The sequence below is a fragment of the Sceloporus occidentalis genome, unplaced genomic scaffold (genome assembly GCF_023333645.1).
Source record: "Sceloporus occidentalis isolate IW3139 unplaced genomic scaffold, rSceOcc1.0.p SCAF_4, whole genome shotgun sequence".
Taxonomy (NCBI): Eukaryota; Metazoa; Chordata; class Lepidosauria; order Squamata; family Phrynosomatidae; genus Sceloporus; species Sceloporus occidentalis.
In genome coordinates, this window is record NW_028316984.1 from 100,407,140 (window position 1) to 100,432,729 (window position 25,590).

Genomic DNA, 25,590 nt, shown 5'->3' on the forward strand with positions numbered 1-25,590 from the left:
AAAAACCCACAAAAAACCAGAATATGTATTCTTAATCTTTCAGTTGCACATCTATAAAAGGAGAATAACATAAATTTACTATGATCTCTCCAAAGTGTTTCAAAGAAATCTGCAAGTAGTGTTTTTCTTTTTTCCCCTTTTTCATTTTTTGAAAAGGGATAGAGAGTTCGCTTATGATGGAGGTAAATGTTTTGAGAAACTGACACAACTGCATATTCTCCTCAACTCTGGATTTAAGTGTGTGTCACTGAATTGTTCAGTATTGTACTGAGTTCTGCCTGATAGCAGCCTCTGACTTTTGTGCAGCTAGTGCTTAAGATATCTGAAAATGCTTTCCAAATGTAGAACTCGCCATGTTCTGAAAGATAAAACTAATACCACATGATTTTGCTGCATGTATTATATGTTCATTCTAAATCTCATTTCTCCTATAATGATTACGGTAACTTATTAGAATAATTCTTTGAAATTCCAATTGTGAATTGATACTTGGCCTTTTTTTCCCCTCCTATGTTTCAATTTTCAAAATTTGTAAAAACAAAAACAAACCACAGCCTAAAATGTTTACTGTACATTTACAGTATGTAAACAGACTGTGATTTGTGTTTTTCTGTTTTTAGGCTGATTGAGTCAAGCTTGGGAAGTGTTGCTACAAAGTTCAATTTCTTTATTCACAACCTTGCTCAGCTGCGATTTTCAGGGCTACCTTCCAATGATGAGCCCATCCTATCCTTTTCTCCCAAAACATACTCACTTAAGCAAGATGGCCGAATCAAAGAAGCATCTGTCTTTACATACCATAAGAGATACAACCCAGACAAATATTACGTAAGTGTATGGATTATATCTCGATTGAGCATATTTTCTACATCTCCTAACCGTTCCTAGAACCATCTTCCTTGCTGTCATTCTCATTTTAACCTGCATTGCTTCACTTCTTCCCCTCTTCATATTATGTCTCAAGAATTTAAAGTTTTGCTGTTTTCCATTTCTTTTTAGTGCAGTTTGTTAAGCCCCATGTCAGGTCATTGTTTCTCACTACAGTTGTCTTTCTACATTTGCGGCCTTGACTTTTGCAGATTTTATTATTTGCGAGTTTGATTAATATGTTCTCCCTAGGATTCTCTTGGACCTCCAGTGTAACTGTGCCAGAAGTTGACCATAGCGTTTGCTGGAGAACCTGGAAGTTCCTAGAAAAAAAACTTCTCTAAACATTTGTAGGTCCTCCAGCATGATTCTATGATTAACTTTTGGCAGATGTTGGCCATAGAGTTGCACTGGAGGACCTGAAGATTCCTAGAGTGGTGTTCTCTTAGGTAAAAAGAAAAGTGTTTTTATTATTTGCGGTTTTTCCACATTCACAGGGGTCCTTTACCCCTTACTCCAACAAATATGGAGGGACCACTCTATTTGGTGGCAATAGTCAGACTGGAGGTATGTGTATGGCTCAGTGACCCTTTCTTGGGTTAATGAAATTTATTAGGTAGAGATGTGCAACTCTTGGAAATAAAAAAATGTCAGCATGTGTCTTCACTGTTCTTCCAAGATAATCTAGCAGGAATTAAGTTAGTGTTTTGTAGGTTTGTTGTCATTTCTTTCGGCTTGTTCAGATGCATAGCACACATCCATAACAATTTACATGGAGACAGTGACTCCTTGAAAACAATCAAACTTCTGCTCCTTTGTTGTTGTTCATTTCATGAGTGGAAGTAGTTTTCTTGCTGTGCCTGAAAAAAAAATTATGAAAACCATAAGTAATATCATCCTGAAGAAAGAACATGCCATTCGTCACAGTGTTTGCAACATGCCATTCGTCACAGTGTTCACAGTCCAAGATATTCACATTATCTTTTTGCTTGCCTTTATCAGGTGATGTTACATGGTGATAGTACAAAATTGAGAATCTGTTCTTGTTAAGTTGCTAAAATGTTTGCTTTCTGATTTGACAGATCTATGTTGTCAGAGTTTTAAGAGAGGGGCAGACTGAACCCACATTCATTTTTCGGACATTTGATGAATTCCAGGAATTCCACAACAAGCTAGGTATCCTATTTCCTCTTTGGAAATTACCAGGGTAAGTTCTTGAAATCTCTATTTTTCTACATGTAAGAAAGCTAATGGGTTTGGAGTGTTCAATTTGAACCCACTGAATTTTCTTGAATTCTGGCAGTGGGCAAAATCCAAAGGAGTGGCTGATCTCTTGTTAGAAAGAAAAAATAAAACAAAAAACACCCAGAGTGACTAGCTAATATGGATTTATATCGCCTCTGCAGTGCCTCCGTGTATATCAGTTGCAGGGCCACGTGAGATGGAAGGCGCACCTGTATTCATGTCCTGCCAGTGGGCTTCCCATAGACAACTGATTGGTCACTGGGTGAAAAGAACGTTGAGCTAGATAAGCCTTTGGTCTGGTTCAAAACAGCTCTTCTTGTATTCTTACCTGTTCATGTATTTGTATTGCAGCTTTCCTAATAAAATTGTTCTAGGAAGAACTCACATAAAGGATGTAGCAGCCAGGAGGAAAGTAGAACTGAACAGCTACATACAAAGTTTGATGAATGCATCAACTGATGTATCAGAGGTGATTCTACCAAGTATATAAATGTATTTACTTTAGGTCTTTTATGTTGGATACCCTTAGTTTACAATAACGTTTTATCTTTCCAAAACCAGTGTGATCTTGTCTATACTTTCTTCCACCCATTACAACGTGATGAAAAAGCCGAAGGAATTGATGGAATAGCTAAGTGTACAGGTAAGGAAAATTGTAGTTAAAGAAGGAAGGTCAACTTGTATCACTGTGATCTGAGTCATGGTAATACTTATATAGTCTACCAACATTTATTGATTTACCAACTAAAAAGAGTAAGAAAAAATATCTATGAAGGCAGGAAAATAATTATATCAAATTTACTTTTGAACTTTGTCTTAATTTTTTTTTCTTGCTAGAGAGGGTGTGGGGAACATGGAACATTAATCCACACATTACTTCATTGGCCAAAGATGCCTTGCATGAGGAAGAAACATGTTGAGGTTACTGAGTAGCTTATAAATAGAAAAAAATACAAAATTACTTAATTACTTTTATTAAGCTTATATATGGATAAAAATAGGGGTTTAAAAATAAATATTTAATTTATCAGCTTTTGATGGTGGCATATATTGAAATTGCTCCATGTGGAAATTTGCCAATTCAAATGGGGTCTGGATGTCAAAGAAAATCTCACCACAAAAATAATTATCAAAGGCAAAAAAAGTGATGACTTTTTGGAGTAGTGGTATCACTTTATTGATTTTATAAACAGAAATGGTGTTCTGTTGAAATTCCCATTATCACATCAGAAATTCGGGAGAGAGATATTGTTAAATTCAGTCAATTGAGACATGATAATGTCCATAAATTAGGGACTTAAGGGTGTGTCCTAAGATGCTGGAAACCATGCCAAAGTCACACTCCAGTCTTAAGGACTAGAGCGCAGCTTTGGCACAGCTTCTGGCCTCTTAAGATGTGTGTGTCATTTAAACAGCATACCTCCAAAGTGATCTGAAGTAGCTTCATTTTGACCTATCTGTTCAGGCCCCCATATCAGCTGATCTACTGATTTGTTGTTAGCTACCTGCATTTTACAGTATTGTGCTGAGCTTATGTTCAGTAAACTATTTGGGAGAACGTAAGAAAAATTACCCCAAAATGTGGAAGACATGTTAGTTGGGTTTTTTTAAAAAAAAAACACATTCAATATACAATTTTGTATGTGTGTATTCTCCTACTTCCCTGGATTCTCTCCTTCCACTTTAATATTTCTTGGAAGCAGGGAAGAGTGGAATGCAGCCTTCCCTGTCTGTATTTCTGTAGCCGTTCTGTAGCGTATGTTCATTATTAAAGAAGTACAGTGAGCCCATGTCATACGCAGGCGCCTTTTATGCGGCTTTCAACTTACACTGAAAGCCGTGTGATGGGTTTGCACTGGCGCACACAACGTGCATCATGCACGAACCCCATTATTTTCAATTGGGCTCGAGCATACTTGCTATTTGCCTTATGTGGAGAGGTCTGGAACCAATCCCTCACGTAAGGGCGCACTGTAGATTTCAGCAAATGATTCACTCTTGTATTTGAAAAATCTTTCCACTTATAAGATGACTAAAAAAAAAACCACTCAAAAGCTAGTGTCTTCTTTCTAGCCTCATCTATAAAGCTGTATAACACATTATGACACCACAAAAATTGTAGTAAGTGTGAAATTCTAAAAAGATTTGAATGAAGGAGAAGTAAAATAGGCATTCTGCTGGGTTGGACATTATTTGTTGTGTGCTGTCTTCTCTTTAAGTTTTTATAATCACAGACTTCATTGCAATCTTTTAGATTTTGCTCTGTTAGTAACTTCACACTGATTGGTGTCTTTTAAAGTGACCCACTTGGCCTCTGTAAGAAAAAACATAATCATACCTGTTTGGATTATTTTCCAGATGTAAGCCCTCCAAGTCCTGTTTCAGGCAAAGTAGGAGGAGAAGTTAAGTTGTCCATCTCCTATAGAAACAGCACTCTGTTTATCATGGTGATGCACATTAAAGATCTGGTAAGTACGCAAATGACTTTAGAAAATGCATGTGATGAATGTAGCACAGTAGTTGTTCTATCAAACAGTTATTTTCAAGAACTGGAGAGCTCCCAATTAATTTAAACAGGACCTCCAGTGTCCCATTGCTTTGCTTGAACATGGGAGGTAGTTGTGATTTTTTTCCCAATAAATGTTCTTGTTTTTAGGTCACTGATGATGGTGCAGATCCAAATCCATATGTGAAAACTTACCTGCTTCCAGATATACATAAAACGTCTAAAAGGAAGACCAAAATATCACGAAAGACTAGAAATCCAACTTTCAATGAAATGGTAAGATAAAATACCAAATGACAGAGAATATTTCAGATTACATCTGTATTGTACAGATGTACTGACTTGATGAGATTTGAGGGTCTTGAAGGGCAGAACAAATGATAGGCATATTTCACCCTTGCTCTAGACCATAATTGCATTGTGTTTGGGGAAGGAGCAGCATGTCTCAACCCCTTAAATATACCATGTGAATGGAGAGCATATCTCCCTCCTCACATTGTATGGAAGGGTTAAAATTAGGGAAGTGAGAAATATATATCTTTCAAAATTTACCCTCCTCTTCTCCCAGAGTGCTTTAAGTTTCTTACCAAATCTCTCTCTCTCTCTTTCTCGTTGATAGCTTGTGTACAGCGGCTATAGCAAGGAGACACTAAAGCAAAGGGAACTGCAGCTAAGTGTCCTCAGTGCAGAATCACTGCGTGAAAATTTTTTCCTGGGTGGTATCACTCTTTCCTTAAAAGAGTTTAACTTGAACAAGGAGACTGTCAACTGGTATCGGCTTGCTGCAGTACCATACTTGTGAACCTCATAGCTTATAGAGGTGAATAGAACAAAATGAGTCATCTCAGCTCCATTTGTATTTGGTCACTTTTTCCTACTTGAAGATAACTCATGCACTCTAGCATAAGACACTGCAATCCAGCACATTGCAGTTGGACCAGCCATCAAACATTTTAAACACAACTTCTGGCAAACAACTTCCACTTATGCTTTTTACTGTAATAATATTCAAGCATTGATGTATGTATAAATGAATTGTATAAATGTAATATCTGTGGATAATGAACTTTTTAACCATGCTTAGATGTTCCAAATTAAAACTCAAGGGTTTTTCATAGATTCGGTTTGGTCATGTTTGAATTGCTTTATACTCCTGCTGTCATTAAACACAGCACTGTGTTTTAAAAAGAACAAGTTAAAAAATTCTTCAAAATGTCAAAAGGGAGATTTGAATAAGCAGCTGGATTAGCCCCAGGACTCATTGGACCTCTTTGAGGCTATAATCAGAATGAGTGCCAATGATGAATGTTATAAATAATGGTGCCTTATTTTGCCATTCAACTGCTTCTTATACCTCATATCTGACATTTAAAACATTTATCTTTTTGTTAACAAGCTTTTTTATCCAGCTCTTTTAAGAAGAAAGAATGTGGCTCTCTCTGTATGTTATATTTAACATTTTCCCTTCCAATTGTTCCATTTTCTTAGATCAGATTCAAATGACACTAACAGTTAACCTGATTTGTTTTGACGTTTTTGTTTGTATGACCTTAATAGTAACTGTAAATATTGTATGGGTGCATACTCAAATGGTTTTATGCCACGGTTGACTACAAAGCACATATTTCTTGAAATTAGCCATTATGGACATTGGCTAGGGATTTGTGATTAGTTTCCAGATCATATGTACCAGACCCACATAAATTATTATACTCATTAGCCCCATAAAGCTGAAACATTTATTTAAAAGCATGGAAGGCCAGAGGATCAGTTGCTAGTTGAGAATACGTTGCACTAGAACCACTGAGTAGTGAAACTGACACAGTAACAGCTTGAGCTAGACTTAAGAGCTGTCAAGTACTCTATGACCACTCTAAGTGATCCACCACAGATCCTATTCACTTCAGTGGAAATTGGCTTGCCCTTATAGGAATGAATAAAAGAAGCTCTACACATTTCTTGGGACACTGCATGTACATGCAATTTAATAACTCCAGTTAAAAATAGCTAATGTAGGAAGGGCATTTAAATTGCACAAAATGTTTAATGCTGAAGCCCAAACATTTTTGTATAATGATGACAGGGATGCTGTCTCTCAACTGTTCATAGTAACGAGCTTAAAGTAAAAGAATGCAATGATAAATGAGAACAAATGCTTAAAATAATACAATGATAAATGAGGATATGACAGACAATGACAATCTTTATTGCACAAGTAAACTAAAATATGATCTAATTTATTTCTTTTAAAGTATATTGAGTACTTACTTTAAAACCTAGTACAACAAATGGGAGGGAGAAATGGACATAAAATTTAATGTATACTAATATCTTAGATTATTTCTCAGTGTTAAAATTGCATTATAGCTAATATAAGCCACTTGCCATTTAAAAACAATAACCTAGTTTTGTTAGCTATAATACAATCTATATGTGAGTAGTAACCTATATAGTAAATAGAATAAACTAACTAAAAGATTGTATTTCCTGCACACTTGATGCTTTTCGAGATGCATTCCAGTCCATCAATAGAATCGCAAGTCACATACACACACAGGAAAGTAACCTACTGTTTCTATGAAATGTTCCATTAAATTAACTGAAAGCAATATGTACTCCTTTTTTGCAGTGTGTTACTAGAGCACAGTATGTTACAGCACAAAACTAGAGACTTAAAAGACTTGTTAGTAATGGTTTGTGGCAGCAGCTCTTGGCTGAATGTTGGTTAGAATAAGCACTGTACCTTACAGGAGCATTTGCCTGTGTCTTTTGTAGCTCATGCTCATGCTTGTGCCTTTGCCCACCTTCACTACTTTTCAGATTAAGTACATATTGACTAAAGCTCTCCAGACAGATGCTTAAAAAACTCTTTTTCAGTTGTTAATGACAAATGAAAATTGTAGTACAGAACCAATATTAACTTTGCATTATGGAGGGGGGTTATTTACAGTGGTGTGATACACAAACAATAAATGATTGTCCACATTTTGTGGGGGGGGGGGGACAATTCTGTATTACTAAAGCTGACATACACAAAAGGGGAGGAGGGAATACTTGGGATAAAATGTAACTCTTTAATAAACAATGTTTTTAAAGTGTGGTCTCATCTCATGACATTTTTATAATTAGTTAATCAAATAAAATCTTGTGCATCATATGGGGACTGCAGCTAGAAATAAATTTGTGTTTTATGTACATTTATTTTGATACTTTGAGGAATACATGTTGCTGTAAAAATCACTTCCACTTTTTCTGTACTATATAACTTGGCTATGACTTTGCACTGAATTTTTTAATATTACTGCCTTTTTTATGACCCACATATATATATGAAAGCATGAATGATCTTTGATATTTCTCTTTTTAAAATTACAATGGTATAGAAATCTTAGTATCTTGCCTTAAGCCTGACTGCTCTTTCTGGGAAACTGTAAATGCAGCTTTCAAAGTTAAGAAATCCTGTTTCTGATATTTGCATAATTTGGCCACAGTCTAATACAGAGTTAATGTATGCTTAAATCTGTATTAAATTGTAGTTTATGCATGTTATATGGAGGAAAAGTATTCAGGCAATATTGTACCAGTCTCATAATCCATAGGAATTTAATTTTCCTTCCATGCTTTATACTTTCATACTGTGACTAAAAATAAAGCAAGTTTATAGATAATAAAATGTATTGGAGGCAAATGTACACATTTGCCTTTAATTATCGATTTATCTGTAAGAACCAAATATTTCAGTTGTATTACACTGATAGCTAATAAAGATGTACAGTATTTCTATCAATATCCTAACCCATAATATATGGGTTTAATGTGACTCCATAACTGTCCTACAGTTACATTAAACACTATTCTGGAATAACGAATGTCTTGGCTCTTTTTCTTCAAATACACTATAGTATGTGGAAAATAAAATATATATATATTATTATAAAAATAATGTTAGGGCTTTAATTAAAACTTTTGTCCATCAGTTTAGCAAAATATCTGTCTTTTGCTGTTATGAGTTCTGTTTAGGTGGTTCTGTAGTATACAGCCCCTTGTTCTGTTCTGGGATTGACTGTACTGCAGTTGCATAGTGTTTCAACAAGTACTAGCTTTCTTTCTTCTCCCGAGTCCAATTAGTCAAAGAGATGATTTGTTAAAACTAGGCATTACAAATTATTGAAGTCCATGATAAAGAGTACAGACCAGGTTATGAATATTTCTACAAATCTGTGGTGGTAGGACTAAGTATGTAAATATTAGCCCATTCTCTGATTTTATACTTTGTAGTACATTTAAGTCAATAGGACAAAGTATTAACTAAAGAAGTCATACTGAAATCAATGGTATTATTTTATATGGCTCCAAACTAGTATGTTTATTGAGATTAATTGAGATTAATACCTGAGCTGGTATAGAATGGGAATCTGCTCTAACAAATAGGTGTGCTGCCTTCGCTATACCAGAAGCCAACCAAGTTATTGTGGTACATGACATAGAAACAGTCCACAAACATCTCTCCACATCCTTGTCAGCAGAACAGCAAATGGAAGAAGTTAATAAGTTGTCACTCATAACACTTAAAATCCGCTGCCTGAGATAGGCTTCACTCTGCTACTTAGGCTGCATCCACACTGGCGGATTAACACGGTTTCGCACCACTTTAACTGCCATAGCTCAATGCTAGGGAATTCTGGAAACTGTAATTTTGTGAGACATTTAGCCTTCTCTGTCAGAGAGCTCTGGTGCCACAACTATCTACAAATCCCAGGATTCCATAGCATGGAGCCATTGCAATTAAAGTGGTGTCAAACTGGATTACTTCTGCAGTGTGGATGCAGCCTTAGTTTTACCAGCATGGCCCACTTTTGAATATCTTTGCAGTTTCTAGAAGCTGAAGCAGAAAAAGTGCTGCAGTGAGTAGGAATGTGAGAGATAGGGTCTCCTCCAGGCTGGAATAGATGGAGTGTTGAGGGACAGAGTAATAACAGCAAAATATCAAAATAGAAACCACAGACAGGCTAAGTCACATTGTGGGAAAGTGTGCAAGCTTGCAGAATTGTTAATTTACATTTCAGACTGCAACTCTGCTTTTGCATATCTAAAATGTACTTGGCTCATAATCCTTATGTAGGAAGTACAGTTTTCTCCATGGCTTTGAAATACTGGCACGCAAGACATGCACACTGTTTGGATAACAACTGTTGAAAAAGGTGCAGCTTCTCCCAAGGAAGATGGGTGGCTTTTTATGAAAAGGAGGAAGAAAGAAGCAAGAAGGCGTCCAAAATAAAATGTTCATAAACAAAATGTCCTACATTGAAATGCTTCTCTCGCAGCAACAACAGATAACAGGCTGAGGAATGTCTCTGGCACGAGCGGCATCCAGTAATCTTCTGTTTCAATGCAATTCTGGGAACTGTTTCTTGGCATCCAGTGAGCCTCCCTACTTATTTTCAATGCCATTTTATAAAACAGTAAAATAAGTTTTAAAACACCAAAAGAACTTACAACTTAATTATCTGGCAAAAAGGCAAAGATGTGAAGCCTTCAAATGCAGGGCACTTTGTGCAGAGTGGAGCATGGGCATGGTTGGAGTTTAGTGGGTTTTTCTCTTTCCCCCAAATAGATCAAATGCTAATAAGAGTCACATTAGGGCTGGAAACCATGAAGAGACTTAGGGAGCTGGGGATGTTCAGCCTGGAGAAGAGAAGGTTAAGGGGTGATTTGATAGCCCTGTTTCAATATTTGAAGGGACTTCATATTGAGGAGGGAGCAAGCTTGTTTTCTGCTGCTCCGGAGACTAGGACCTGGAACAATGGATGCAAGCTCCAGCAAAAGAGATTCCACCTCAACATTAGGAGGAACTTCCTGACAGTAAGGGCTGTTCAACAGTGGAACACACTCCTTTGGAGGCCTTTAAGCAGAGGCTGGATGGCCATCTGTTGGGGATGCTTTGACTGAGAGTTCCTGCATGGCAGAATGGAGTTGGACTGGATGGACCTTGGGGTCTCTCTCTGATAGTATGACCCAGGGGCAGATGGCAGATTTACAGATACTCTGCAAAATGCGGCCCTTGTTGTGTTTAGAAATGCTTAAGAAACATCGTGCAGGAAAAGACACTCCTAGAAAAACGGAGCTTGGAACAGTTGGTTTGGGGGAAACTACAACTCCCAGACTCCTCACTGCATCATTTTGGGAGTTGCAGTCCAGAAGAGGGGCTGCATCTACACTGCAGAAATAACCCAGGTCGACATCACTTTAACTGCCATGTCGCCATGCTATGGAATGCTGGGATTTGTAGCTTTGAGAGGGATTAGGCATTCCTTTCGGAGAGCTCTAGTGCTACGACAAACTACATGTCCCAGGATTCCATAGCATTGAGTCATGGCAGCTAAAAGTGGTGTCAAGCTGCATTAATTCTGCAGGGCAGATGTGGTCAAAGCAGTTTTCAAAGTAGCTCTGTTAGATCCAAAGGACACTGGAGGAGAAATAATCCAGTTGGAGACCGCTTTAACTGCTCTGGCTCAGTGATAGGGAATTCTGGGAACTGTAGTTTTGTGAGACATTCAGCCTTCTCTGTGTCAGAGATAGCTCTGGTGCCACAGTGAACTACAACTCCCAGGACTCCCTAGCACTGAGGCAGGGCAGTTAAAGTACAGTTGTCCCTCCATATTCGCTAGGGTTAGGGGAACAAGACCCCCATGAATATGGAAAAACCACAAATAACAAAAACACTGTTTTTACCTGAGAGGACACCTCTCTAGGAATCTCTAGGTCCTCCACTGCAACTCTGTGGTCAATGTCCAACATACACTGACCATGGAATGGCACTGGAATAGCTACAAATGGTCTTTCAGTGCAACTTTTAGTTAAAGTTGACCACAGAGTTGCACTGGAGGACCTAGACATTCCTAGAGAGAACATATTAATGAAATCCGTGAATAATCAAAGCCGCAAATATGGAGGGATGGCTGTAGTGTAGTCTCAGAGCAGCGCGTTTCGGACCTTAATCTCTTGTAGCACAAAGAGTTGGAACTAGGGAACAAGAGGAGGGAAAGCGGGAGGGAAGGAGGGGCCGCCATCTTATTTCACTGTGATTATTTAATGTTGTTGTTGTTGTTGTCTCTGGAGGAGCTTTGCGGGAGTCATCGCACTTCTTGGGATGCTGGCAGTGTCTATGGAATTCCTCCTTTCCATCCCCATGAAAGTAACTTCCCCACAAGAACAAGATGCCTCAAGGAAAGACAGCCCTCTCGGGGTGGGGCCACACGGCAGAATTAGGGCAGTTCGAAGCCGCTTTAACTGCCGTGGCTTCACCCTACTGAAACATTGGGATTTGTAGTAGAGTGAAGCTTCAGAGCCCTTTGAGGGGCCCCACCAAACTACAAGCCCTACACAATCCTTAGATTCGCAGCGCCCCCTGAGAGGCCTCACTACAGACCCTCCTAAGTCCCGGGGTTCGCATCAACCGCCATTCCCAGGACTGCGAGGGAAGAGGCCCACTCCCTCACTGGCGGATAGAGAGGCCCCTCCTCCGCCGCTCTGCCTCCCGCGCGTCTCTATGGTCCCGGCCGGGCGGAGCGGAGCCACCCTCCTCCCCTCCGGAAGCCGGGCGTTGCGCGTCGACGTCACTTCCGGCTGGGCAAAGGCTTGATCTGCGCAGGCGCCTGGCTGGGTTCTTTCTTTCCGCCGCCGCCGCCATCATGGGTCGCATGCACGCTCCCGGGTGAGGAAGGGAAGGGGCCGAGGAGGGCTTCAGCCCGGGCCCTGGCTCCCCTGGGGGCCCTCGGGGGATAAGCAGAGGCACCCTGGGACGGAGGAGGAGGGCTCTTTTGGGGCCAGGGAAGGAAGGGTCAGGCTCGCCCCTGATCTGCCCTTCGCTCCATTCGCAGATAGATGTAAATAGAGATATATGTAGCTGCATTACGTATACATATGTATCATGTAGATGACATCATGTTACACATTGCCTCACCCCCAAATGGGGCTCCTTTGTGCCAGTTAACAGTCAGACCAAAAAGCCCAGCCTTGATTAAAGCGTAACGTTCAAGAAAAGCCCTGGGGCCCAGCTGAAAGACTCGTGGTCTGCTTGAATTGCCTTCGCTTTCTCCTTGTGCTGGTTGGAAGCACATGGTCGCTGGGAAGCAGATATCTGCGTCCATTATCAGCTGATGAACTGCAGGTTTGCCTCATTTCCTGAGCTAATTGGTGTGCTGTCTTTCTCGACAGGAAGGGCCTGTCCCAGTCAGCCTTGCCCTACAGGAGAAGTGTCCCCACAGTAAGTCACCAGTTCCTTATCAACTCTGTCTTAGGGGGCTTTCACAGAATTATAGCACTGGGGTTCTGCTTTTAACTGCCGTGGCTCTTAAATCCTGGGATGGTTGGTTTGATGAGGCATTCAAGATGCTTTGCCCTAAGCTTCAAATCCCAGGATTTGTCCAGAGGAGGAGACCCTGGCAGCTTAAGTGGTATTGCACCACTATAATAGTGTAGTGTGAATGACCCCTGATTGTGGAAATGGCCTATTGGTGCATAAACAGTGCTAAAATGGATTGCTTTTGAACAAAGCTATAGTAGTATGCTGGGCATGGGCCGGGCTATTTAACAGCCTCCTGGATTTGATTAAATATCCCTTTATTACGTCTGTTTTTAGGCCCTTGCCTATCCAAACATCTCTTGGATAGCAAAATCCATGGATGCTCAAGTCCCTTTGTATACAATGGCATAGTAAAATTGTGTCCCTTACATAAAATGGCAAAGTCACAGTTTGCTTTTAATTCATGACATGCTAAGATGTGGCATGTTTGTTTCCTACTTACTTTGCTTGCATTTGCAAACAAGGCAAATTCATATGAAAATAGGAACCAGCCAACAGAGTTTTGCTAATGCTGCCTTATAGAAAATACAATTGTCTGTCTATGTGTGTGTTTTATTAAATTAATTTATTTTATAGCCCTAACTATCTGCTAATGGCTTGTGGGGGGGTGGGTGGACTTGTGATGAATAGAGATCTGTGAACTAATCTGGCTGAAAACTGGACTCTTACAGTGGCTGAAGCTTACTTCTGATGATGTTAAAGAGCAGATCTACAAGCTGGCAAAGAAGGGCCTGACTCCCTCACAAATTGGTATGTACATTTTAAATAAATAATTCATACTTACTCTCTTGCTCAAGTTGCTCACTGTGATGATAGTTTGTAACCATTCGCAGTTTCCACCAGAAAGGTTTTCCTTTGTGTTGGCTAATCCTTCCTTGGATGTCTGAGTGAGCACCTTTAATGATATGGCGAAGCTGCCTGGTACTTCTAGTGCATAATTTCTCTTTTCTGTTTTAGGCGTAATACTGAGAGACTCCCATGGTGTTGCCCAAGTTCGTTTTGTGACTGGCAACAAAATTCTCCGGATTCTTAAATCCAAGGGTCTTGCTCCTGATCTTCCAGAAGACCTTTATCACTTAATCAAGAAAGCTGTGGCTGTCCGTAAGCATCTTGAGAGAAATCGTAAGGTAAATAGATGGCTGGCTATCACAGTCCCCAGAGTGATAATGTTTTGAGAACTACTTTAGAAGAAAAGAAGAGCATACTGAAGGAGAATAAAATGTATTTCATTTTTAGATCATAGATAAGTGCTCACTAATATAGTGTTAAGACATAAATATGTTAACCTTTTCTTCCTAATTTATATAATATAATCTTCTGACTACCTTTCTTTTCTCACAGTCTTCAATAGTATTTGTAAAGATCTCTCTTATTTTTCTGTTGTAAGGATAAAGATGCCAAGTTCCGCCTTATTTTGATTGAGAGCAGAATTCACAGGCTGGCTCGTTACTACAAGACCAAGAGAGTACTCCCACCTAATTGGAAGTAGTAAGTATAAGTTGTAGAAATTTCTTCATATAAGCAGAACTTGCTGTTTCCTAGTTTGTCATGGGGGAAAATCATATCTGTGTAAAGAGAGTTTTTCTTGAGCTATACTAAATCGTAAATTTTTGCTTAACAGTTTGCCATTGATTGTAGTATATTAGAACAAGAACTATGATGGATTAGAAGTTAATCTGGTTCATTATTCTGTTCCCACAGTGGCCAACTGATTTATCTGTGGGAAGCCCTCAAACAGGACATGAGTGCAAAAAGCACCTTTCACCTTTTATGTTTAAAAAAGCAGTGTATTTTTTACTAGAGGAACACAGCTGGCATAAATACCATAAGACTCTGGAGTATGTTTATACTGGTAGAAGTTGTTACAGTCAGCCTTAATCCTATTGAGAAATTATCTGAGTCAGTTCTTCAAAATTTTGGTTCTAAGAAGTCCACCTGCAGGTTATTCACTGTGATGATGGTGTTCCAAACATTTGCAGTTTCCACCAGAAAGGGTTTTCCTTAGTGTTGGCCAGCCCTTCCTTGGATGTCTGAGTGAATTCCTTCAGTGGACATCAAATGTATTAAACATCTCTTATTTTATGGAAATACCTAAACTATCTTTTTCTCCCTTTTAGTGAATCATCTACAGCATCTGCTCTGGTTGCATAAGAGCTCTTGTATTCATCGATGGAATCAAATCATTTGCATTTTTTCTCTGCCATGCCTACTTCAAAGAACGTTCCTTAAGCTGGTAGAATAAGATGTCATCTTGACCATACCAATAAAAGTCTCTGATTTTTCCCCACTCAGTTTGTAAATGGAGTTATTTGTGAAAACTACTTTTGTAACTGAAATGAGAACCATTTGTTGCTAAACTAAAACTTAGTTGAAAAGATAGTAAACAACTTTCTGTTGAATAGTGGTGTTTAGCAGAGGTGACAGTTGACTGAGTCACCTGTTGAACTAGAAAGGTGTTTAGCAGAGGTGGGCATCTTTAGAGGGTCTGGAGCCAGTTTTCAACCCCACAGATGTATGTTACCTTGTGCCACCCCTTACTTCTGAAACCAGAAGTGACTGGAAGTCTACTTTTTCTTTTTAAATGCCCCTCATGATTGGTCACATGGGGAGCATAAGCCTTGGTTTAAAGAGGGACCATTATTCCTGAAACATGATGGTTCTTGTTTAAACCAGTTATTTCACCAGAGTAATGAAGGAGCACCAGCATCTATAAAAAGCAAAATTTTAGAAATGACACTACTATTTTTTTTAAAAAAGTCAACTACTCCTTGGTTTTAAAAAGTTAAGAAGAAGAAGAATAGGGTCTCAGCAATTTACCTGCAAAAAGGGAAGTTAAAATGTTATGAGACACATTGAACATAGAAAACAAATAAAATGCATGACAGGAAGAACTTGTGAAATTTCATGTAATATATTTTTTTTAACAAAAACACATGGTCTAGTGATTCCCACCAAACACACTTTGCCCTTAGGAGTGCTGCCATACTAGGAAAAATGGGTACTTTGGCTAGTGTGATGGAATTAGGTGGGGCTCATATCTACTGTAAATGGACATATCACAGGTAAGAGCAAGGGTAGGCAACCTTTTTGAGCCAGGGGCCAGGTTGCTGTCCCTCAGACAACTGGGGGGCCGAAGCCAAAAAATAAATAATTAAATGATTTTTTTAAATATATATATAAATAAATAAATCGGGACAAATGTAGGACAAAATTTTCAAATGGATGACACTTTTTTTAAAAATGGAGGACACGAAAAAATTTGCTGATTTTTTTAAAAATGTTAATATAAATGCATGTTTCTGAGGCTTCTATAGACAATTGCCCTCGCTTGCCCCCCTTGCCCACCTCCTCCTGATAGGCCAAAGGCCCTTGTGCAAGAAGCCAAAGGCCCCGGCGGCAATTGGTGGCAGGACCAGGCTGGGGCCGGTCCCAAGGCCTCACCGGGCCACATCCGGCCCACGGGCCGCAGGTTGCCTACCCCTGGGTAAGAGCCTATGTCCCTTTTCTGAGGCTGAAAATTTAGTTTTTAATTGGGAGATTTTGTTTTAATTTAAATGTAGTTAGGTAATAACACTTAGGCAGAACAGAGCACAGTTCTCTGTGTTTTGAGACACTCTCCCACTTTCTAAATAAGGCACTGTTGTACTGCTCCTCAGTACAAATTTGCAAATTTTAGCTGTATGAGAAAGCTACTCAAGCTTAACCTTGATTTTTTGGCATATTAGAGGAAGAATTAACCACTGCAAATTCCTTTGCTGCTTTCTAGGACCAAGAATACTTATATAGTGAACTACAAAGCAAGCTGGACAGTAGAAAGTAGCTTGTTAACAGCTCATGGCTGATATCACACTGTCACAATATTGATCAGGAAGTGTGGACTGTACTATAATAGCTATTTGAGTGCACTACCATTGATGCTGTTCTCCCTTCAAACCATAGTTTGAAGGATGGGTTGATTTAAATCACCAAGAGGAAACCCTGATACAAATCATTGTTTTTAAAGTTTCTCCTGAAGTTTCATATATTTCTTGCACAATGGTGCAAAGCTGATCAATAAAAATCTAATTTACAACCCACTAGAGCAGTTTATGACATCTAGGAAATATAGGGGCTAAACTATTCCCATTAATTCAGTAGGTCTACTTTAGTTGGTATTAACAATAGGATTTAGGCCTAAGTGTTGCCTTGTGTAAGCATTTACTCCTTATTCCTAATATACACAAGTGAACACAAGTAATGAAAAATTGTAGCACCATTTTAATGAAAAGGTTATTTTAAAAAAACTAGGGGGCTCAACAGACAACCCCAAAGGAGTGGCTTCCTGCCACCCCTTTCAACACCTTGGGGCAGAGTGAGGGCATGGTGCCTGCACACTCCATCGCCGCCGCAATACTGGTGTCATGCCACATACCTGACCACACAGCAGGGGTCATCATAGCACTCCTTTGGTACAGTGTTTAGACACGGTGCGCCAAAGGAATGCTGAAAGGAGCAGCATTTTGCCATTCTTTTTAGAGCTGGCAAAGGGCCAGATTGGGGCCACAGCGTGCAGTTGCCAATGCCCTGATCCAGCCCTGAAAGGGGCAGTGGGAAGCCGCTCCTTTGGGGCTGTCTGTTGAGCCCCGTAGTTTGTTTTTTAAAATACTCTTTTCATTAGTTTAGGAAGTGGTACTACAATTTATTCATTACCTTGTGTGTTAGTACATTAGGAATGGTAAGGAATAAATGTTTACACAGGGCAACACTTCGGCCTAAATCCTATTGTTAATGCCAACTAGAGTAGACATACTGAATTGATGGGAATTGGGTACATTACTGCTGTAGCTATACGGCCATAGCATTAATTTCTCATGCAAGCAAAATATGCCCAAACCTGCAGTGTAGATCCAATCATATATGGTGATAGAAATCCCAGTGGTGCAAGCAGGGTTCCTGAAAGGAGGCACTAGGGACCATGTTGTAAACATGATGGTTATTGGAGTGCAGCATGGAATTTCAGAAGAAAATTAGCATGTGCTTTATAGACTACAATAAAGTCTTTGGATAGACCATGAAAAACCATGGAACACACTTAAAGACATGGGAGTGCCACTACATTTGATAGTCCTGATGAGACTTTGGACAGATAGTACTTAAGATAAGGAGCTACTGTTAAAACAGAATATGGAGATAAAGAATGGTTCCCAATTGGCAAAGGGGTCAGGCAAGGCTGCATTCTATTATCTTATTTGTTCAATCTGCATGTAGAAAAATATAATACAAAGAGCACGTTTAGACTCGGAAGAAGGAACATTGAAGATAGGAGGAAGGAGTAGGGGTAGCCATGTTGGCCACATAGCCAACACCAATAATCCAAGATCCAAAAACCCAAAATCCATCAAAAGAGATAACTTTATAGGGCCGACCAAAATGCACAATATATGGTACATGTTGCAAGCCTTTGAAACTCCATTGGCTTCTTCATCAGGCAAGGTGTTAAAAACCATACAAGAGAAAAAGTTTGAAGATGTTAGTCATAGGCCTGCATTTTGTTGTTGTTGTTCTCAGTTCAGATGTTATGGAGGGATTATTCATTCAGACTGGCCCCTCTTCTTCCTGGCCATGTGGGTACTGAGAGAGTGTTAAAGTCCAGTAAATTTAACTTCCATTTGCAACACAAAAGGCTACTTCCTTTGCAACCCCATACGTCTCCATCCTTTGTGAGGCCACAGACGCCTTTGTCTGAGAAGGCCTAAGCCTCACCAAATGTGCCTCTGAGGATGTAGGAAGGGCCTCCCAATAAGATCTCAAAGCCAGAATGGGCACAAGGTTATAGGACTGTCTCCATCTTTTGTGTGTCTCTCCTATGTCAAAAACTTCTTCTTTTTGGTACAAATGCTTTATCACACTAGGAGGCACACAGGATTTAAACGAGAGTTAAACGGGAGTTAAACAGGAAATGTTGTGTGATAAACATCAGGCATTTCCTGTTTAACTCTTGTTTAAATCCTGTTTGCCCCCAAGTGTGATAAAGCAGTTAGTAGGAATATGGGGTTGTATCTCTGCAACTGCACCCTTTTTAGAAGAAGGATTTAGGATGCAAACATGAGAAAACAGCATGTTTGGCACATGCTGCACAGATTTTGATTTTATTGTGCTTAATATTTCAACTCTTTTTAATTTTTAAGTTCATTCAGATTGATTGGCGCCTGTGTATATATGTACTATAGTGCTGTCAGCTCTAAGAAATTAATAATGTCAAGCAGTAGTAGTGAATACAGTACTGTTTTTATAGGCTTTTTTCCAGGTTAAGAGCTACATAATATTAGAAGAGGGGATTGAGAGCAACAACGTATCTTTCTTCACAGGAAGCTGAGTCTGAAATGGATTAGGAAAGAATCTCAGTGGGTCAACAGACCATATGAGAGAAATACACTAATCTAGCCCTAAGGCAGGGATTTGATTTGTACATCCCCTGCCCCCCTGAAAGCTTTCTGTTGGCAGCTGTAAGAGACACAGTGGTGGAGTCTGCGTAGTAGAGACAGGAAATATGTTGTGTTAAACTGGCCTTTACGTTGTCTCAGAAACTGGGGCTTTGGTGTTAAATTGTTATATATGTGAAAATATGTTTGAGCAGTTCAGCAATACCTGCAGATCAGTGATACTTTCCTGTGACTGCTAAAAATGCTCTCAAAATTGCTCTTAATTTTATATCATTCTGTTTGCGTTAAAGGATTGCATGTATGTTTTCTGCATCAATGAAGAGTTTCCTTATCATAAAGTGAGAAAATATATTCAGAATAGCTGTGTTGGCCATATAGCAAAGTACAGTATCATCAAAAATCCACAAGACAGTGATAAACTTTTGTTGGGCCAACCAAAATGCACATTATACATGTTGCAAGCTTTCAAAGCTCCACTGGCTTTTTCATCAAGAAGCCAGTGGAGCTTTGAAAGCCTGTAACACATATAATGTGCATTTGGGATGGTTCAATAAAGGTATCAATATCTTGTGGATTTTGGCTGATACTGTACTTTATCATGAAATGTGGGGCTTTCTACACCGGCCGAAAGACAGACAGTATTCAGAATGTCAGAACTGGATTTGTGGGCAGGCAGAGTCTGGTTCAAATGTCTCCACCATCATGAAACATAGTGGCTGAGCTCATATCAGTGACCTATCTAAACATAAGTCCATGGCCTTCTTGTAAAGATAAAGGAGAGGACTGACTTCACTATATTATGAACACCTAAAAAAAAACCCAAAATACTATATATAAGTGCATTTAATAATAGGACTTCAGCAGCTAAACTCTCTGCTAACCTGTTTGGCTGCTAGTAACAGACAGAATAATCATGGCTCATGTGACTTCAAGCATACAAACAAAGTGCCATACAGTATAAGGAATTAGCATTGACAGAACCCTGCCTACAGGCTTACAGTCAAAGTAGGCACATGAGAAGGATGAAGGAATGATAATGGAGGAAGAGAGACAGAATGAAAATCTCAGTAGATTAGAAAAAGCCAAAGAAAATAGGAAATGTCCTGAGGCACTTAGAGTGTAGGAAGGAAGGAATCATACAAATATCTGGAGACAAGAAGAAGAGGTCCAGATTACTTTTAAAGTGAGTCTCAGAGTGAAGTTCTGTACAGAACATTTCCAATAGCAGAAAGAAAAGTCAGTCTCTAATAATTCCCCTGCTGCCTCAGCCTCCAGTGCTAATTTCTTCACTGTCCTCGTTCCCACTTAGGCAAGTTAAAAGAGGAATATTAAAACCAGAGCAAACTGGGAAAAGCAGAGGGGACTGCAAGAGGATGTGTTAACTGATTTTACTGTTTTCTTCATTCTGTTGGATCAGAAACCTCCTGTGGATGGAAGGCATCCATCTGTGGGAGACAGAATTCTGTATCTAACCAAATGTGCTGGGCTTTTTGTGACCAGTTAGGAATGCATCAATACTCTGGATTCTATCAGAAAACCCGAATATTTGGCAAAAAAATTCAAAAAGGCCACTAAGGAATATTTGGTATTATAAAGAATTATTTCATCCTCTGGTCTTATATATAATTTAGTAAGACATTAGTAGACTTTCATTTGTATAGGTATACAGAGCTAATTAAGTAGATGCCTGAAGCCTGCTTTTTAGTGTATTGTATATGGTTTCTTGCATCTGTAAAATAAAGGAGATAGCAGCAGTAGTCCTTGATGCCCAGCTGCCTGAGGGAAGGGGACAACAGCCAGTGCATTGGCCCATATGTTGCCCATGGCCAACTCTTCCGCAATGCCTTTCCCTGAGGAAGGACCCCCTTAGAGTGAGACATTAGCACCACAAGAATTCTGGTTTCAGGCTAAAGTCTTTTCTAGTACTACTTGAGATTTTAAGTACTGAACTTGAGCCCCTTTGAACAAGATGTGCCCTACTATTGTATGCCTTATATCACTCCTGAAATCTGTGCAGCAGTCATCTACAATGGGTCCTTGGTATCTCCTGAGCCTTGGTTCCAGGATTCCCCATGGATACTAAACTCTGTGCATGCTCTCAAGTCCCATTATATGCAATGGGCTGGTAAGATGGCATCACTTGTACAAAATGATATAATCAAGGTTTGCTTCTGGAATTTATATATTTTTTAGACATTTTGAAGCTATGGTTGGTTGAATCCATTGAGAAGGAATCTATGGATAAGAAGGGCCAACTTTAGCCAAAAATCTAGGGGAATTTTATTTAGCTCAAATATTTACTGAAGTCGACTACAAAGACCCCACAAGACCATTTCCCTTAGTGTATACCAAGAGAAAGGTGGACCAAAGGAGTTGCACAGAGGCAGAATTCTATAAATAAACGTTTCTTTTATTGAGGAGGAATCACACCGCAAATCACTAACATACACACATTCATACAAGGCTCAAGAAACCAGGAATTAGCTTGGGAAAGTATGGAGGCTGAACTAATGGCGATACTTACACAAGACAACGCTTGCTTCAAAGTCCAATTAGGTGATGTGGTGTGGGACATGGCCATTCCGATAAGCCAGGGTGAACGGATGCGCCGGAGCTAGTCAGAGTTCACAGAGACAGAGTGCCCCCGTACAATCAAAACTAGCACACTAAACAAGGGTTACAGGGTCCTTGTATAGGCCAAATCTAGCATCTGGGCAAAAGTAAGTCCACATCTGTGGGTGAAGTCATGGTCTGGCAGTAATGGGACCCAATGGTCCCATTAGTCTGACCTCATCTGGGTATACTGCGGACATGTCCCCTCTCTTTGGGGATTAGGCAGACTGCATTGCAGAGTCTATCTGGGTTCATGTGGAAAATTATACACATCAAAATTTCAGAATATCTCAATGTCGGTAACACAACTGTATCCTTGTCACACATCAAGTAATAAACCAGGCCTTAGGCCAGTGGTCCCCAAACGGTGCTCTTTAAGGGATTTTTGGACTTCAGTTCCCATAATCCCAGACTATTGGCCAACATGGCTGAAGCTTCTGGGAGCTGAAGTCCAAAATCTCTTAAAGGGCACAGTTTGGGGACCACTGCCTTAGGCAATACCCCTTACAAAATTTGGCTAGCTGCAATTTTAAGAGCATTCTAACAATTCAGATAAAGCAGTTCAGGGGAAGGTAATTGTATAGTAGTTTGAACACTGGACAAGGAGTCAGAGACACCAATGTTCAAATCCCTGCTCAGCTAGGGAAACCTACTGGCAGACCCTTGGGCAAGTCATGACTCTCAACGTCAGGGGAAGGTAATGGCAAAACCCCTCTGAACAAATCTTGCCAAGAAAACCCCATTATAAGTTCGGTTTAGGGTTGCCATAAATTGGAAATTACTTAAAGGCACACACCAAAACTCAATCCTGAATAGGACAGCTTCTAAAATCTATATTGTAGTGAGGCCAAGAAAATTTCCACTGGCTTTGAAGACCTGCAGGTCCTTTTATTCAACAAATATCTTAACAGAAAAGAGGCAAGGAAAGTGAGGTGGAGAGAGTTAATTTCAAAGTCATACATGTTGTAATAAGATATTATGGGAAGAAGAGACTAATAATTCAGCAATGCTATTTCCACCTTTTAAAATAGCTTACCTATTTCTGATAGTTACTTCAAGGAAAAATGTAATTTCTATCATAATCTGTTTTGAAACTATTCATGTTCTTGCCTCTTGAACATGATTCAATAGGCATGGTCCAGAGAAACTGATTAAGGCACTAAAGGAGGCCAGCTGACCTCAGTAAGAGAGTTGTATGCATCTTTAGGTTTTCCCCACTGAACCCATTGCTTTTAGCTGGACTATGATCTGCAAGTTCTTAAACTTTAGAGAATTTAAGGCCTGTTACAGACAGCCAAAATAAAGCTGCTTCGAGTCACAGTGGAGGTATGGTGTTTCAATGATGCATGCGTCCTAAGAGTCCAGAAGTCGCACCAAAGCCATGCTCCAGCCCTAAGGATTGGAGCGTGGCTTTGGTGTGGCTTCTGGACTCTTAGGATGCATGCATCATTGAAACACCATACCTCCACTGTGACTCGAAGCAGCTTTATTTTGGCTGTCTGTAACAGGCCTAAGTTTTCATCTAAGGAAAACTTAGAAGAGTTGGTTTCTTGGCAGCCCTCAGACTATTGCAGTTTGAGGATTAGGAGCTGGAGTTAATGAAGTGTCAGTAATGTATGTTCATATGCACACAATACCTAGAATCATATCCTTGATCCTGGAAGATGACAAACAGAGCCTGTACACAGCCATTGCTGGGAAATATCAGCAGAGGTCCTTCTGTTCCCAGCAGTGTGAAATTTGGGCAGTGGCCCAGCTACATTTTAGGATGTGAGCCACGTGATTCGTTTTTTTTTTTTCCTCCCTTTTCTTTTCTGCAGCCAGTGTGGCCTCCATGTGCTGCCAGGAAGGGTATTTAGAAAGCAGATCAGAAATTCATTTCACTAGATCAAAGTACTTGCACTTGCTCTAAATGGCAAAACACCCAGTTTCATTAGCAAAGTTGTGGGCTGATTTTTGCATTGCTGCACGGCAGAGTTACTGCTGTGGTTTTATAGTTAAGACAGCATTCACCACTCTTTAAAAAACAGGGGGATTTTTTTCTTGTTGCTGGGCAAAGCCTTGGAATTTCTTTGATTTGCATTACAATAACTCTGCCATTGCAGAGCTTGTGCAAGTTACTTTTGGAGGCTATATAGCTCCTACCCAAATGTACTATCTACCCATCCCACCCCCACAGGCAGTATGGTCACTGGCTAGAGGATTCTGGGAACTGTAGCCCAAAAAAGTAGCTTTTCTGAACATCTTATTGTAACAGCTGGCTGCAGCAAGTGCATCTTCTAGTACAGTGGTAGGCAACCCTTTTGAGCCGGGGGCCGGGTTGCTGTCCCTCAGACAACTGGGGGGGCCAAAGCAAATAAATAAATAAATAAATAAGCTGGGACAAATGTAGGACAAAATTTTCAAATGGAGGGCACTTTTAAAATAAAAAATGGAGGACATGCGAAAAAAATTGCTGATTTTTTAAAATTTTTAAAGATAAATGCATGTTTCTGAGGCTTCTATAGACAGTGACCACACCATGCCCCTCGCGCGAGACGCCAAAGGCCCCGGTGGCAATCGGCGGCAGGACCGGGCTGGGGCCGGTCCCAAGGCCTTGCCGGGCCGCATCCGGCCCGTGGGCCGCAGGTTGCCTACCCCTGTTCTAGTACGTTAAGAGCAAAAGTTTCCATGGAAGGTGCTGGCTTCAAGGAGTGGATCAAGCCAAAGTTAGGTGGTGGCTGCATGGGCCAGAATACTCCAGGAGCAGCCCGGAATATTCTGGCCCTAAAGCTTCCCCGACGTTCCCTACCCCTGTTACATGCAACACTCCTTTTTGATACTAGGTGGCTATTTGCACATGCATCCTGCTGTGCTGCCTGGCACAGCTACTGGTGCTGTACATCACTCTCTCTGAGGCTGAAAACAGGGTGCCCAGCCTCAATCATATGACTGTGTGTCTCATTCTGACCTCAGAGGGAGTGATGTGTGTCGGTGACCAAATGGCACAACAGGACACATTGTAAATAGCTGCCAAGCATCACAATGGAGTGCTCTGTATCTTTCCAGAAGATCTGGAGCAAAAGGTAACTTTTAAAAAAGTAACATGTTATACAGCAAGTTTGGTACTGAATGGGTTGGACATCATCTGGACTGTTTGCACCAGAACTGGGAGTTGGGCCGCACATCATCTGGACTCCCTGCAGAGAGGATAGGGAGGAGGACGATTTATATGGTCAATGCAGACAAGGCCTCAATCACATTTTAGTTCCACTAAAATAATGGGATAAGGCAGTCATGACAAATTTAATTCCTGTACATTTCACTAGGTGTCAGTTGTGACTATTGTACAGAGTAATCCTCAATAATTCTGAGCCTGGTGAGGGGAGAGACTTATAATAGGAGATATTGCTATTTTCTAATTCCAGACAACATGCTGCAGCCTGGTCAGGAGATGGTGGAGAAAGCAATAGCAATAGTATGCACATTCCTATACCGCTTATCAGTGAACTCAGCACTCTCTAAGCAGTTTACAGTCTGTAAGCCAATTGCCCCCAACAAGCTGGGTACTCATTTTACTGACCTACAAAAGG

General features: G+C 40.1%; 2 protein-coding genes and 2 non-coding genes across 10 annotated transcripts in view; all 4 read left to right on the forward strand.

Moving 5' to 3' along the window:
• PIK3C2A (phosphatidylinositol-4-phosphate 3-kinase catalytic subunit type 2 alpha) overlaps nt 1-8,449 on the forward strand; it is a 94,307-nt gene extending 85,858 nt beyond the window's left edge. For 5 of the 7 annotated variants that reach the window (XM_089521065.1, XM_089521061.1, XM_089521066.1 and 2 more), the window contains exons 27-33: nt 621-828; nt 1,950-2,074; nt 2,464-2,581; nt 2,674-2,755; nt 4,471-4,580; nt 4,769-4,894; nt 5,238-8,449. In XM_089521065.1, coding sequence (XP_089377191.1) covers nt 621-828; nt 1,950-2,074; nt 2,464-2,581; nt 2,674-2,755; nt 4,471-4,580; nt 4,769-4,894; nt 5,238-5,420 — 952 coding nt within the window. In that variant the 3' untranslated portion in view covers nt 5,421-8,449. Of the gene's footprint in view, nt 1-620; nt 829-1,949; nt 2,582-2,673; nt 2,756-4,470; nt 4,581-4,768; nt 4,895-5,237 lie in introns of those variants that run through there. The other 2 variants (XM_089521067.1, XM_089521068.1) reach the window with 2 other exon arrangements.
• Nucleotides 8,450-12,272: 3,823 nt separating this feature from the next.
• On the forward strand, nt 12,273-15,270 carry LOC149314420 (small ribosomal subunit protein uS15). The gene is made up of 6 exons (XM_089521072.1): nt 12,273-12,332; nt 12,836-12,884; nt 13,655-13,733; nt 13,941-14,110; nt 14,371-14,471; nt 15,101-15,270. The coding sequence occupies exons 1-6, from the start codon at nt 12,310-12,312 to the stop codon at nt 15,132-15,134; spliced, it is 456 nt and encodes a 151-aa protein (XP_089377198.1). The 5' UTR covers nt 12,273-12,309; the 3' UTR covers nt 15,135-15,270.
• Nucleotides 13,785-13,874, forward strand: LOC149314421 (small nucleolar RNA SNORD14). The gene has a single exon (XR_016281211.1). It is a non-coding gene; the product is annotated as a small nucleolar RNA SNORD14 (small nucleolar RNA).
• Nucleotides 14,930-15,021, forward strand: LOC149314422 (small nucleolar RNA SNORD14). Its single transcript, XR_016281213.1, has one exon. It is a non-coding gene; the product is annotated as a small nucleolar RNA SNORD14 (small nucleolar RNA).
• Nucleotides 15,271-25,590: the final 10,320 nt, after the last annotated feature.